The sequence below is a fragment of the Brassica napus genome, chromosome C3 (assembly GCF_020379485.1).
Source record: "Brassica napus cultivar Da-Ae chromosome C3, Da-Ae, whole genome shotgun sequence".
Lineage (NCBI taxonomy): Eukaryota > Viridiplantae > Streptophyta > Magnoliopsida > Brassicales > Brassicaceae > Brassica > Brassica napus.
The window spans coordinates 11931446-11944222 of record NC_063446.1 but is presented as its reverse complement, the minus strand read 5'-3'; the positions used below and the strand labels follow the sequence as shown (position 1 = coordinate 11944222).

Here is a 12777-nt window from a genome sequence, read left to right as displayed (position 1 = left end):
TCATCTTTTGATTCTGAGCTCAATACCGTTTGGTAAACTTTTTGGTACCAATAATATTATCATCATCATCCAGTGAGTCATATATAGCATACTACATCTTTTGAATTTCTTCCAGACATCATTAGTAGTGAAATATTTAGTAGTATCCACCACATTGGATTATATAGACCTTTCCCGGTCTGTCTCACGATTTATCCTTCTTTCAGGATTTATATATTCACTGGGCATCATATGGCGTTTACATATTCATGGCCAATACAATACGCCTTTTATATATCATTTTAAACCCCACGTTTCTTTCATTATTCATTATGAGTACTCTTGTGTGGGTTTATGATCCTCGATACTTATCTTTGTATTCATGTGCTACATACTTGCGCATTTTCTATGAATGTATGTGTCGACACACTTATATATATATATATATATATATATATATATATATATAGTTCCTTTTAGTTCCAGACATGGTATAAATCAATTTGAGATTTCATTATCTAGGACCTTAATAACCTTATAACTTGGCGTCCCAAGCTATATGGTATGGTACCTAGTTGTTCCGCTGGCCAGCCTTATATCTCAATATCTGGAATGGTTTCCTTTAATAAAACTCGGATTTTATCTCATGCACATTTCTTTCTTTCTGAGGTTCCTTATAATTTATGGAACTTTATTTGGAACATTTATTTGGTCTATCTTATATAGAATTTGTAGCAACTTGGTTGTGTCTTTAAGACATCAAAACCGTGTGGTGCTAAGCTGGGATGACATAGTCATTCTTTCTCTCGGGTCAATGTGTCTGGCATTTTATTTTGCTATCATTGTAGCATATGGACGTCTATAAATTATTTTCTAGTCCGAGGATCTTTGCCAAGACATTGATGGTTGATACCAGATGGTAGATACCATTCTTTATCATTTTTTATACCAGCTTATTACTTTTCTCCTTTCATTGTTGGATATTCGGATTCATAAACCTTATGTAATCCTTGTTCCTTGGTCTATAATTAGATCACCCATTTTGTTCAAGGTTTATTTTAAACTTATGGACAAAGTATATATATCCAACATATATTCCCAATCCTCTTTATGAGATTCTAAAATCACATGATCTTAGATGGAACATATATTTGTGGTGGATTCTTTCATAATATCTTAAGATGATATATGTCTGGACTCATGACCCGTATCAGTCTGAGCTGGGAATATCTATGATCACTTATATGGCCTGATATAATTACTATGGCCTGATGCATGTTCATTCTTTTATAACTCATGGTGTCCACAAACATATGGACTTTTGGAATTTGAACCTTATAGGTAATGGTCTTTATATCAAATTCAACCAATATGTAATATGGTTGTGGACCATGTTTCACGGATTTTAGTATGGTCATGTATCATGGGATTTGTCCTCACTCCCCCTCATGAACATACTTAAATTCGTGGTGCTTGGGATAATAAATTCCCTTGTGCATAGATATATTGCACACACGTGAAATCTTATGGGATAACATTTGTGCCCTTTTAAATATTTGCATCATAATCCGAATGGCTAAGTATGGTAATGCCATCTAAGTGATAAATTTCGTGGGTTAATCAAACATGATTGCCCTGGCTATTTGCCTAATATCATATTGATCACTAGATCAATAGAGAATGTAGTCTCGACCACTTAGGCGATTTTAATTTAGGTACTCTTATTCCCTTTTGTCCATTGTTGGAAACCATTTTTCTTCTTAATTCAATAGACCTTATAGGGTGAATATAATGTCATTTAGGCAAAGCCTTGGTCGAGCTTCTTTTCTTTTCTTTTAAGGAATGTCCAGTTGAGTTCAAGAGTATTTTATAACTGAGCCTGGATGGCAGAGCATGTCGTGCCATTTGTCAAAGGCTTCTTTGAACTCTTTGGAAAAGTGAGTTGGGGTTTAATCCTCAATCATATTTATCTTGGCACAATAAAGGTATATATATATAGTTTCTTATCAAACAACAGTTTGAATAAGATAATGATGAACTCAAAGTAATTCATTTTATTAATGAAGTCGTGTATAAAGCAAAGTATCAAAGCAATTCATGAAACATAAACTCAGGAAACATGAAAATGAGAATGTCAAAAGACAATTATATAATATGGCCTTCACAATGCATGTGTTGCCATATGGCGCTCAACTTCAGCTTCATCAGCTATAGGAGGCCTCATCTCATTATTCTTTAGCTCAATGTATCTTTTCTGAAGCTTGTCAAATCTGTTGATGGTATCTTTGATTTTCTGCTTTCTTTGTTCAGAAGCCAAAAGATATGACAAAAGGTCATTATAAGTGGTGAACTTCTTAGCCGTGTGTAGCAACAGCACATCCTTTGGATGGAATGTGGAGTAGGTCTTATATAATAAAGAATAATGTGTTATCCTTTCACCACATAGTTCAAGACTATAAGCAATATCCATCAGAGCAGAATTATATTTGTCCACGGATTCAAAATCCTGGAATCTGAGGATCTCCCATTCATGGTTGGCCTTTTACCATGATACCGGTTTGAACCTTTTCCTTAACTGTAACCAAAGGTCACAAGGATCCTCAACATGGAGATACAAGTCTCTTAATTCCTCAGTGAGATGATAACGAATAATCGTTATAGCTCTATGCCTTTCACTGTCAATGATATCATTGTACTCATTGATGCATTGTCCGAGTCCTCTGGATCTCAGGGCAACAAGAGTATTCTTTACCCATTCTAGGTAATTATCTCCAGAGAGATTTAGGGCAGAGTAATCTGAGGGTTCAAATCTCTACATCTGAATATTTAACGAGTAATTCAAGCACTCAGAATTCTATGTAAACAATAGAATAAATCAATGTATATTATTTCAATAAGGCTTTCCCCCAAATCATATAATATATTTGCTTAAGCAATCTTAGTATGAGAATGATCAATTGATCATTGCATCTAGTAATCCTTTTAATTATAATTCAAATTGGATTGATTATATATATAGTGTATTAAGGCCCTTTAGAATTTGAATAAGGATCAATCATCATTTTATTAAATGAGATCAAGCAAGATGGATGAAATCAAGCAAATGCATGGATCAAGAAATAGCTGAATGCATGTTCAGAACTAAGCATTGGACTTAAACAATCTATATGTGATTCCTAATGCATGAGGATATTTGGTTTTCAAAGATCATAAAGTAAAAACTGATTCCTTCCCCCCTTTTACAGGGTAAACCAAGACAAGAAAATTTTATAATTTTCAGGATATGTCTAGAACAAATTCAATTAGATTTTCAATCAATCGGTTTCAAAGCTGGTTTATGTTTTCAAATTAAACAAACATGTTTAACTTTAAAAATAACCAATTTAATCTAATTAGATGCAAGCAATATGAACCAATTTAGATTTTATTTTAAATGCCCCATGATTAGAATGATCTATTATATGTATGCATGCTCAGTTTTAATAAAACTATATGACAAGCGGATGCATAGAAATGATCAGTTCATGATATGTGTATGATCTAACAATTTACTAATCCATGTTTGATCTAATAGATGCTATCAGGTATGTATATATGATCAGTATATAATTCAATCATCACAAAATCAGTTTTCAAGGTTGGTTTTTAGATCAAGATAAATTTATATCATTTGTTCAAACTATAATGAACCGATTTCAAGGCCGGTTTAGATTTAGATAAATTTTGACAAACAACTATGTAATCAAATGATTTCAACTTAGTATTTATTTTAGCCTATGTCATAACTATTTAAATCAAGACTATATGTTATAATATTTTGATAAATACTACCTAGTCAAAGATATGCATTTAAAACAATCATAAAAGTTTTAAATTTTGATTAGTTACAATATAAAACATCAATGGTCAAAGATATGCATTGATTAGGATTTAAGTTTTGATATCTTTGGGTTTGACTGAAAGATTATGGCTGAAAAGATTGTGGCCGGAAAAGGTCATGGCCGGAAAAAAAATCATGGCCGGATTTGGATTTAGAGGTTCAGCCGATTATTGCTTAGAGTTTAGGGGATTGATAAAAATCAAGCAAAAAGGATTTAGAGAATTGATATGTATAATGGCCATCAAGATACATATCCGGTTATAAAACAAACAAGGGGATTTGAGATTTTGATGTGGATAAGGGCCGATTTGGATCGGTAAGCACATCAAATGGGATTAAGATTTTGATGGCCAGCTTATTCATCCGGCTATACAGCCGGTAATACGGCCAAACAAAGATTATGGGTTTCAATCCTTTAGTCAATCCGGATCAAAATAGGAGAAAGGGGAACCAATTTTAAGGCTTGCTAGCTAAAAAGGGTTTATGATTTTCTCTAATATCTTTTATAATTTCAAATAGTTCTTAGAAACAAGATTCATATAGATCTTAGATTATTAATAAGTTTTATAAATTTTTAGAGATTCTTAGATCTTTAGAGATTCAAATAATTTTAGAATCAAGATTCATATAGATCTTAGATTCAAGATTAATATTTGTGATAATTTTAGATCTATAGATTTTTATAAGTTTTATGATTCAAATAGATCTAATAATCAGGATTCAGATATGTGGTGTTCTTAGATTTTATGGATAGATTAGTTTACCTTTAAGAAAACACCAAATTGATCTGAATGGACCACCGTGAGAGAGAGCTGATCCGCGGATGAGCTGGTTGAGAGAGAGGTGGAGGAGCTGGCCGGAAAACCGTGAGAGGGATAGACTTGGCCGGCGGAGCAAGGCTGAGGGCCGGAAGAGATGGCCGGAAAAGAGATGATCGCCGGCGGATGGGATTGCTCAGGTGGAGAGAGTCTCGTGCTGATAACGTGTTAAGATTTGAGAGAAGGTTTGTGAGAATGTGTTGTATCTTTCTTATTGCTTACACCACTATATATAGTGGTTCATACAAGGTAGAGTCAAAGGGATAATTGATTACAAAGATACTCTACATAATGACATGATCAAACTCATAAAGACTAAGGTTGAATGGGTCTTCCATGTGGCTGGATGTAAACCCCCAATGGACTCTAGTCTTGAACTTGTATGGTCTAGGTTATGGACCATCCACTTCATGATTCATAACATTTTTTCTATAATTCTCATAAAAATGTAGTAACTTTATTATAGGGTAAGTTTTGTTCCAAAGGTTTACTTTATAATAGAGTTACTCTATTGTAGAGGAGAAAATAGAAAGATTTTACTTTTTTCACTCTCTAAGGATGACAACTACTATCATACTAGATGATAATCCGCACATGAGGTGAGTTTTTATAATGTTTATATATTAAATGGTTTGAACATTTTGCAATATTGCAATATTTATCGATTATAAAATGACGAATACAAATGTTGGTCTCTTAAATATATCATTGTTGTTGAAGAGTTAACATATTTTATTTCATTTTAATTATTTTTAAGACTTCATATGCACAGAAAGAAATTAAGTTTTGCGGCTGACACAAATCACCAGAACCAAATAGGCAACATCGATTGTATAATGACAAAAAGGGGATTAGGTTTTCTGCTTTCAATTTGTTTAATATTGACTCTCCATAAGTGATTTCATTTTCTACCTCTATAAAATTGTGTTTTCGTTCTCGTCTTTGTTTCATTGATATGATTTAAGTTTATTTTTCTTAACTTTTTCAATGAATTCGGTGAATTACATAAGTGTCAATTTAAAAAAAAAAAGACATCTGTAAAAATTATTTTCACTCTAGATACATATTTAAGAATCAAAATTTTGAAAAAAAAATCACCGGCAAACTATATTAACATGTTAGTGTTCAAATCTATTATATCAAGCTGTTATAAAATATAAGTACAGACTCGAAATATAAATATCTATCTAGTATCTATTCACCAGCTCGGTATAAAAATCATCTAATTCTAGAACAACAACAAAAATTACTTATTTCACAGTTCGAGTAATATATGAATCCGAACAGGTAATATCCTAACCCAAATAGATATCCGAAGATAACCAAACATAAGTATATTTAACCGTATATTTATAGTTTACTTCTCTCATTTTATTCAAAATTTATATATTAATGATGTTTATTGCTCAAAATTAGTTAATATACATATAATTATGGACAAAAACATTTGCTACTCACTTAAAATATATATCAAGCTCTTGGTTCTTACATTAACAAAAGTTGCAACCAAAATTTCAAAACAACAACTAAATTAGTGTCTTTATCTCCAAGCCTATTAATAGTTTAATCTTTTAAAAATTAGAAAACTAGTTAAGTTAAAATATATTTTAAATACAAAAAAACTTTAACAATGAATAATTTATTTTTTTTTTTCAAAATTTAAATATCTGAACCCTACCCAAAATATCATAACCCAAACATAAAATAGCCGAACCCAACTCGAAGTGTAGAAATACCCGAACAGGTTCTATATCTTTATACTGAAATACCCGATACGAAGATACGAACCCGAACGTGTATCCGAACGCCCACCTCTACGATATATGATCATTTGTATCTTGCTTGAACAAAAAAAGTTAAACCATTGATCACAAAATTTTCAAAGTTTGACTTTTACGAATTTTAGTAATTTATAGTCGTTTTAAAAAATTAAAAATATAACATATAAAAAAAATCTAAATATTTTTTTTATATGCGTAGTGTGATTGTTTAATTTATTTTAATAGTATAAAATTAAACAAAAAAAGAGAGGTTAAACAAATTATTATCAAATATGTATTATTCATAATCACTAATTGTCATATATTTGTTAACCATATTAGGTTCCGTAGTTTTTATTTAAGAAAAAAAAATTATTTTGTACATTGCTAATTAATTTGATACTTATTTTAATAAAAAACATATTATATATTTATATAGACCACCTTATTTTTCTAACAATTCTAAAAATCATTTTCGTGATAACACATAACTATGAAAACATGTTGTAATGCTCCACGATTAATTTAGAGAAGATTTCAAATGTTCATCTCAATCAAAACTATTATAAAAATGACTATAAAATTCACGGAATTCAATTTTACAATTTAAAACAAAAAGAACGAGAAATAATTTTCGAGTTAAAACTTAACGTGGAATATAATAACATTAATATATTTCACAAACCCCAAATGACTACCAAGAAGTTATAAAAAAACAGCTCGAAGCGTTTCTGGCAAGCTCGAGTCTCCAAAACCATAGTGTTACCCTCAAAAACTAAAAAAAAATATCAATTAAAAAGAAAAAATACCAAACAACGTGAAAGCACATGAGTGATTGCAAGCATCATGCATTCTATACAAAACCCGAATCCTCCACTCCTCCTCAACTACCGAGCTGTTGGCGTCAAGACAGACTCATCAATAGACACATAGTTATCACGCATTCCCATGTTGAACGACGACGAATGCGCCGAGCTCCTTGAAAACTCATCCGACATCCCTCCTCTCCCCACCAAAGCTTCCTTCTCCATCCTTATCGCGTCTTGTATATCCTTCTGCACCTCCGACATCGACGGTCTCATGTTCCCGTGAGGCTTTACACACAGCAACGCCTTCTCCGCAATCTTCCACATTGACTGGAGACTGTAGTCATCTTCCGCTAGTGCTGGATCTATGATCCCTCTAATGTCTCCGTTGTCTATATGCATCTTTGCCTACACAAAACCAAACCGAATCCACTTTAAGACCGATAATAAACTCTTTCTAGATCAACAAACGAACAAACTATGATACCATTTTTTCTTAACTTTCAACTTTAAATTATAGTATCAGATTTTTTAAACTCGAATTAACCAAAAACCGGAGTGAAACCGGAAGTGAATTGGACCCGGAATTATCTTTGATATTAGCCGGTTCCCAACTTTGTAACCGAAAACTGAAATAACCAAACCAAATTTCACACGGATCCTATATTTCTTGAACCGAAAAAAACTGAAAACCAAACTAAATCGAACCAAACCAATACCCGAAATACCCATGCCTAAGTGGATAAGTCCAAATCCTTTATATATTAGAACTCAACAAAACAAAAACCAAAAATCTGAATGCAAAAAAACTAGAAGATGAAAACTAACCCATTGGACTATGTTCCTGCAGTTGACACCGAAGTTTTCATTAGATATGGCTTCTTGGCCTGATATAAGCTCAAGAAGAATGACTCCAAAGCTGTATACGTCACTCTTCTCCGTTAACTGCTGCGATATATAGTACCTGTATAATAACATTGTGTTAGTGTCAAAGTTAAAGATATGTGGCGCTAGTTTATGCGTATATAGCTTACTCAGGGTCTAGGTATCCAACTGTGCCACGGACAATGCTGGAGACATGTGAGGTTCCATCAACTGCGAGTTTCGACAAACCGAAGTCTGAAACCTTTGCTCTCATATGTTTATCAAGTAAGATGTTACTTGTCTTGAGATCCCTGTGTATGATCGCTGGAACACATCCTGTGTGAAGATACTCGATCCCTACAACAAACACATTCAAAATCAGATACTCAGAGAGATCAAGAACTCTTTATGTTTTGTTTTGTAATAAGGTTTCGCAAGAACCTCTGGCTGCATCTTCAGCTATCTCAAGTCGTTTGATCCAGCTGATTCTCCTGTCTCGTGGTACCACACCTGAACAAGAAAACATAACGTTAAAAGCGAAACTGTTGCAGCAAATAAAGAGTAAGAAGGATATGTTTTTACCGTAAAGATGCTCCTTCAAAGTCCCATTGTGCATGAACTCATACACGAGCATGTTTCTTCCCTCTTCTTGGCAGTAACCAAGAAACTGCACAAGGTTTCTATGATGTATCCTTGAGAGTAATGTAACCTCGTTAGCGAACTCTCTCTTTCCTTGGTACGAGTTATTCCCAAGAACCTTCACTGCAATCTCTTTCCCATCTTTTGTTAAACCATAGTACACAATTCCAAAACCTCCTGACCCAATCCGCTTCTCAAACTTGTTTGTGGCTTCCTCGATCTCGTAGAGTGTGAAGCAATGCGCAGCGTCTCCATGAGCTTCACTCAAGGTAGATGACGCTCTTTGAACATGCGTGGGACGAGTTGTTAACTCTGCTGAAAGTAAACCAAAAACGAAAAAGGTGAGTAACATTAATCCAAACACAAGATGCAAAAGAGTAAAACAAAATACCTGAAGTTTTCCTCATCTTGTTATCCTCCTTTAGTTTGCACATGCACATGAGAGAGATAATGGTGACGATTAGGAGAACAATAGCACCAACTGATGCACCAATGATGACACCGAGCTTCCTCCCTTTATCTCCACCTTCTTTAAGATTATAGTTCCCAGAGAAGCTGCACAATATACACACATAGAAGAAAACATGAGTGTACTGATCTAGCTAAAATAGTTTAACTCTGTACTTGAATCAGACGAAAAGACTTACTTCGAGATCACGTTCTTGGTCAGGCTGGATGGTATTTCCCCCGTTAACATATTGTTCTGCAAGTACCTGCAAACCATCATGCAAGTTAAGAACACAATCATTGTCCAACCACCATATCAGTTAAGATCCTTTTCTAAGTTGCTTACAGTTCCGTAAGATTTGGGAGCTTAGCCAACGAGGAAGGGATCTTTCCGGTTAACCGGTTGTTCTCCAGGTGACTGCCACATCAAAAAAATTTAGTCCATCAGCATGTATACAAAACCAATAGACAACTTTGATCCTAAAGAGAGTGTGTTGTTTACATTATTTTCAGGTTCAGACACCTAGAGAAGTCCGGTATTGAACCTGTCAAAGAGTTCCCATCAAGCAATCTGCCATGGACAAGAAGTTGCAACATCAATAACAGAGAAACACATCTATATGTTTCTAAAGATAACAAAAGTGAAGTAACTTACAGCTCAACCAAACCAGTCAACTGCGTCAGTTCAGAAGGTATCTCTCCGGTCAAGTTCATATCCGACAGCTTGCTGAAGCAATTAACAACAGGCAAAGTAAAAAATAATGAACCATCATAAGATGCTCATGCTTCAAATAAAGCTACTTACACAGTAACAACTCTTGGCTGTGGATCAGAACTGCAAGTCACCCACGACCACGGTGACGGTAAACATGGGTCACCACCTTCTTGACCCCATACAGTTGAAGAATATAGAGATGCCAAATCAGCCATAACACTTGCTGCAAACACAATCAACCACCTTAGAGACACCACAACACTAAACACTAAACCCACAAAAAAAAAGAAACGCAAAAAACTCACCATCAACAGAACCATCACTCTTCTCCAGGTACTTACTAATCTCCATAGCATTCAGAATAGGTCCTCTCGAGGAATCAGCCGTTTTAGCGAACCGGAAGTTGAGCACATAAGGAAGGGTTATGTTTACATAGCCAGGCTCGTAAACCTTGTACGCTCTCTGAGTGTTCTCCTTGACGTCAACAATAGATTTGCTGTACTCAGGATGATCAGGCAGAATCAACCTGAACTTCCTCGACTCGTCTTCAGCCAAATCCTCTATCTCAGCGAAGTATGTGAAGGCCCGGCCGTTACCAGGGAAGCCTTCGAGATTCATCCTGTAAGTTAAGGACCCGTTGGTACCCACCACAGCCGTCTGCATAACCTTCTGTGGAGGTTTGTCCATCACCGCGCCGTTGTCGATAGGGGATGTGGTTGACACTCTCATGGTACCAGCAGCAACATCCACGAGATAGTTAGCTTTCTTTAGCAAATCAGATTCCCATATTCTGTCATATGGATCATCCGGATACCTGCAATCAACAACTTATTCTCTCCGCACAATGTGGACTCAAGAAGCAGATTATGAACTACTACCTCACTTCACATATATTCCCTCCGTTTCATTTTAAATATTGTTGTACAGTTTAAATTTTTGTTTCATTATAAATGTGTTTTTATATTTTCAATGCAAATATTTGATGGATTTTCCACTTTTATCCTTATCTCTCAGCTCGTTAATTAACAAATAAAACAGTGTATTCGTTAGGGGTATAATAGAAAGTTTAATGATTTTATTAATGTGTGGGAGTATTAAGAAACACATTAAATCACTATTATAAATGCATCATTTTTTGCAATTATCAATTTTTTTCATAAGAAACATTGTGAAATATTTTTTTTCTAAAACATCTATCCAAGGAAACGGACTAACCTCACAGGATCTTCAGTTTCTGCACCGAAGTTTATCCGTGCGGACACACTGAGATGAAACTTGTCTTCAAACTCAGTGAGATACATTGAACCATTCAACTGTCTAAGCTCAAGAGTGGATATAAACGGCTGTCCCGTCGTGGCATTGGACAAACAAACACTAACACTAGGACTAGAAGCCAGAAACACCAGCTCCGCCGTTTCAACCGTGGCGGCTTCGGAGATAACGATGGTCGTCCAATGAGTTGCTCCCAGGGAGATATCGAATTTGGGATACACATTGTTGCTGTCGAAGTTGCCGTAAAGGAAAGTGGCTCTCACGAGGTAACGGTTCCTGCTTGTGACGTTGAGAGTGTAGCAGTATTTTCTTGAGTCGGCAGGGAAGTGTCTTAGAGTGGTGTACTGAGTCTTTGTTTCGTTGAGTGAAGATATATTAGCGGTTGCTCCGAAGAGATGGTGATCATCAGGTGTCCAGTTAAGTCCAAGTTCATCAGTGAATGGCTCTGTGCCTCCACAATCCAAGCTCACAAAACCTGCCCCCATCATCAACAATAACAAAAGTTTGAGTTTTTATGTTGGAATCAATTTCAATTCCTACAAAGATTCCATTTTTTTCTCAAATCTCAACTCAGGGAACTAACGAAAGGCGAGATTTTCAAAATAAAGGAGAAACCTTACTAAGAAAACATCAGAGAGTACTCAAAAACAGACAATTACCTGCGGATTGAGCAGATGAAGAAGTGAAGAGACAAGTTGAAGCTAGCAGACACGACAAAAGCAGTGAGACTCTCATCATCTCCAGCTCGGACATAACACTGTTCAACAGTTTTACAAAAAAAGTGAATGTGATCTCAGAAAAGTTAGGGAATAATTAGAAATTCCCAGAAACAGAACCTAAAGTTAAGTACTTGTCTTAAACTCTTGAGAGAGATCTGATTAACACAATTAAAACACTTAAGGGGGGCGTGGAAGAGATGAGTTTGTTTCTTCCTCGTTAAGTGTTTGCTTTTCTTATGTGAGCAGCTTTTGCACCGGAGTGGAGGGAGAGAGAGAAAGGTATTAAAGGTGAAATATGGGGTCCATCTTCGCCTGGACTCTACTGGCTTCGAGTTTTTGACATCTAACGGTTCTTATGGCTTTACACTTAATTTAATGGTCCAGATCATGTGTGGTCCAACTTTTCATAACGTAGAGGATTCTCAGTCCACTGCTGTTTCTACCAAAACGGTGTCGTTTCATGTTTCCCGATAAGCGAATTTTTATAATAATCTACATGTTTGTTTAAGTGAAAATGATTATTTTGTAACTGAGAAAAACGATAAATATTCTGATATATCATACGCTAAACATGAATCTGATTAATGACAGAAATTCAGTTTTTATTCGGTATATTCTTGACTTTATTCTTTATTTTTATTTTGATCAAGATACTTGACTTTATTTTGTCACAGATACAAAGATAAGTTTTTGTTTTGAACCGTATACGTCGAAGTGTTTTCGGTATCCCAAGAAGAAGAAGGAAATAAACAACATTAATTATTCTCTTTATCGACATCAAATAGAAAAGTTGATCGTTAACTAATCGACCCTAGTAGTGACTCAAACGAGTGGGACACACGTGACAGCATTCCCAAAATAAGTCTCCCACATACATG

At 34.9% G+C, this 12777-nt stretch overlaps 1 protein-coding gene across 3 annotated transcripts; it reads right to left on the bottom strand.

Moving 5' to 3' along the window:
* Positions 1-6991: 6991 nt before the first annotated feature.
* LOC106392608 (probable LRR receptor-like serine/threonine-protein kinase At1g67720) lies at positions 6992-12204 on the bottom strand. 3 transcript variants are annotated; one of them, XM_013833418.3, is made up of 15 exons: positions 12031-12204; positions 11840-11937; positions 11124-11655; positions 10214-10722; positions 9999-10131; positions 9849-9920; positions 9696-9764; positions 9540-9611; positions 9394-9459; positions 9138-9301; positions 8690-9061; positions 8549-8617; positions 8278-8464; positions 8072-8207; positions 6992-7651 (listed from the first exon to the last, which is right to left on the bottom strand). In XM_013833418.3, exons 2-15 carry the CDS (start codon positions 11931-11933, stop codon positions 7325-7327), a joined length of 2802 nt encoding a protein of 933 aa, XP_013688872.1. In that variant the 5' UTR covers positions 11934-11937; positions 12031-12204; the 3' UTR covers positions 6992-7324. The 3 variants fall into 3 exon arrangements, with proteins under 3 accessions (XP_013688872.1, XP_013688877.1, XP_013688884.1); XM_013833423.3 differs by having other exon boundaries at positions 12017-12154; XM_013833430.3 differs by having other exon boundaries at positions 8690-9058; positions 11840-12151.
* Between the last annotated feature and the right edge of the window lie 573 nt (positions 12205-12777).

Bases quoted from the DNA above. Each gene is read 5' to 3' on its own strand.
- LOC106392608 (XM_013833418.3), bottom strand. From the start codon at position 11,933: ATGTCCGAGCTGGAGATGATGAGAGTCTCACTGCTTTTGTCGTGTCTG. The intron at 9,612-9,695 runs GTAAACAACACA...TTGATGTGGCAG, and splicing joins TGTCTGAACCTGAAAATAAT to TCACCTGGAGAACAACCGGT. The intron at 9,460-9,539 runs GTAAGCAACTTA...GATGGTTTGCAG, and splicing joins CTCCCAAATCTTACGGAACT to GTACTTGCAGAACAATATGT.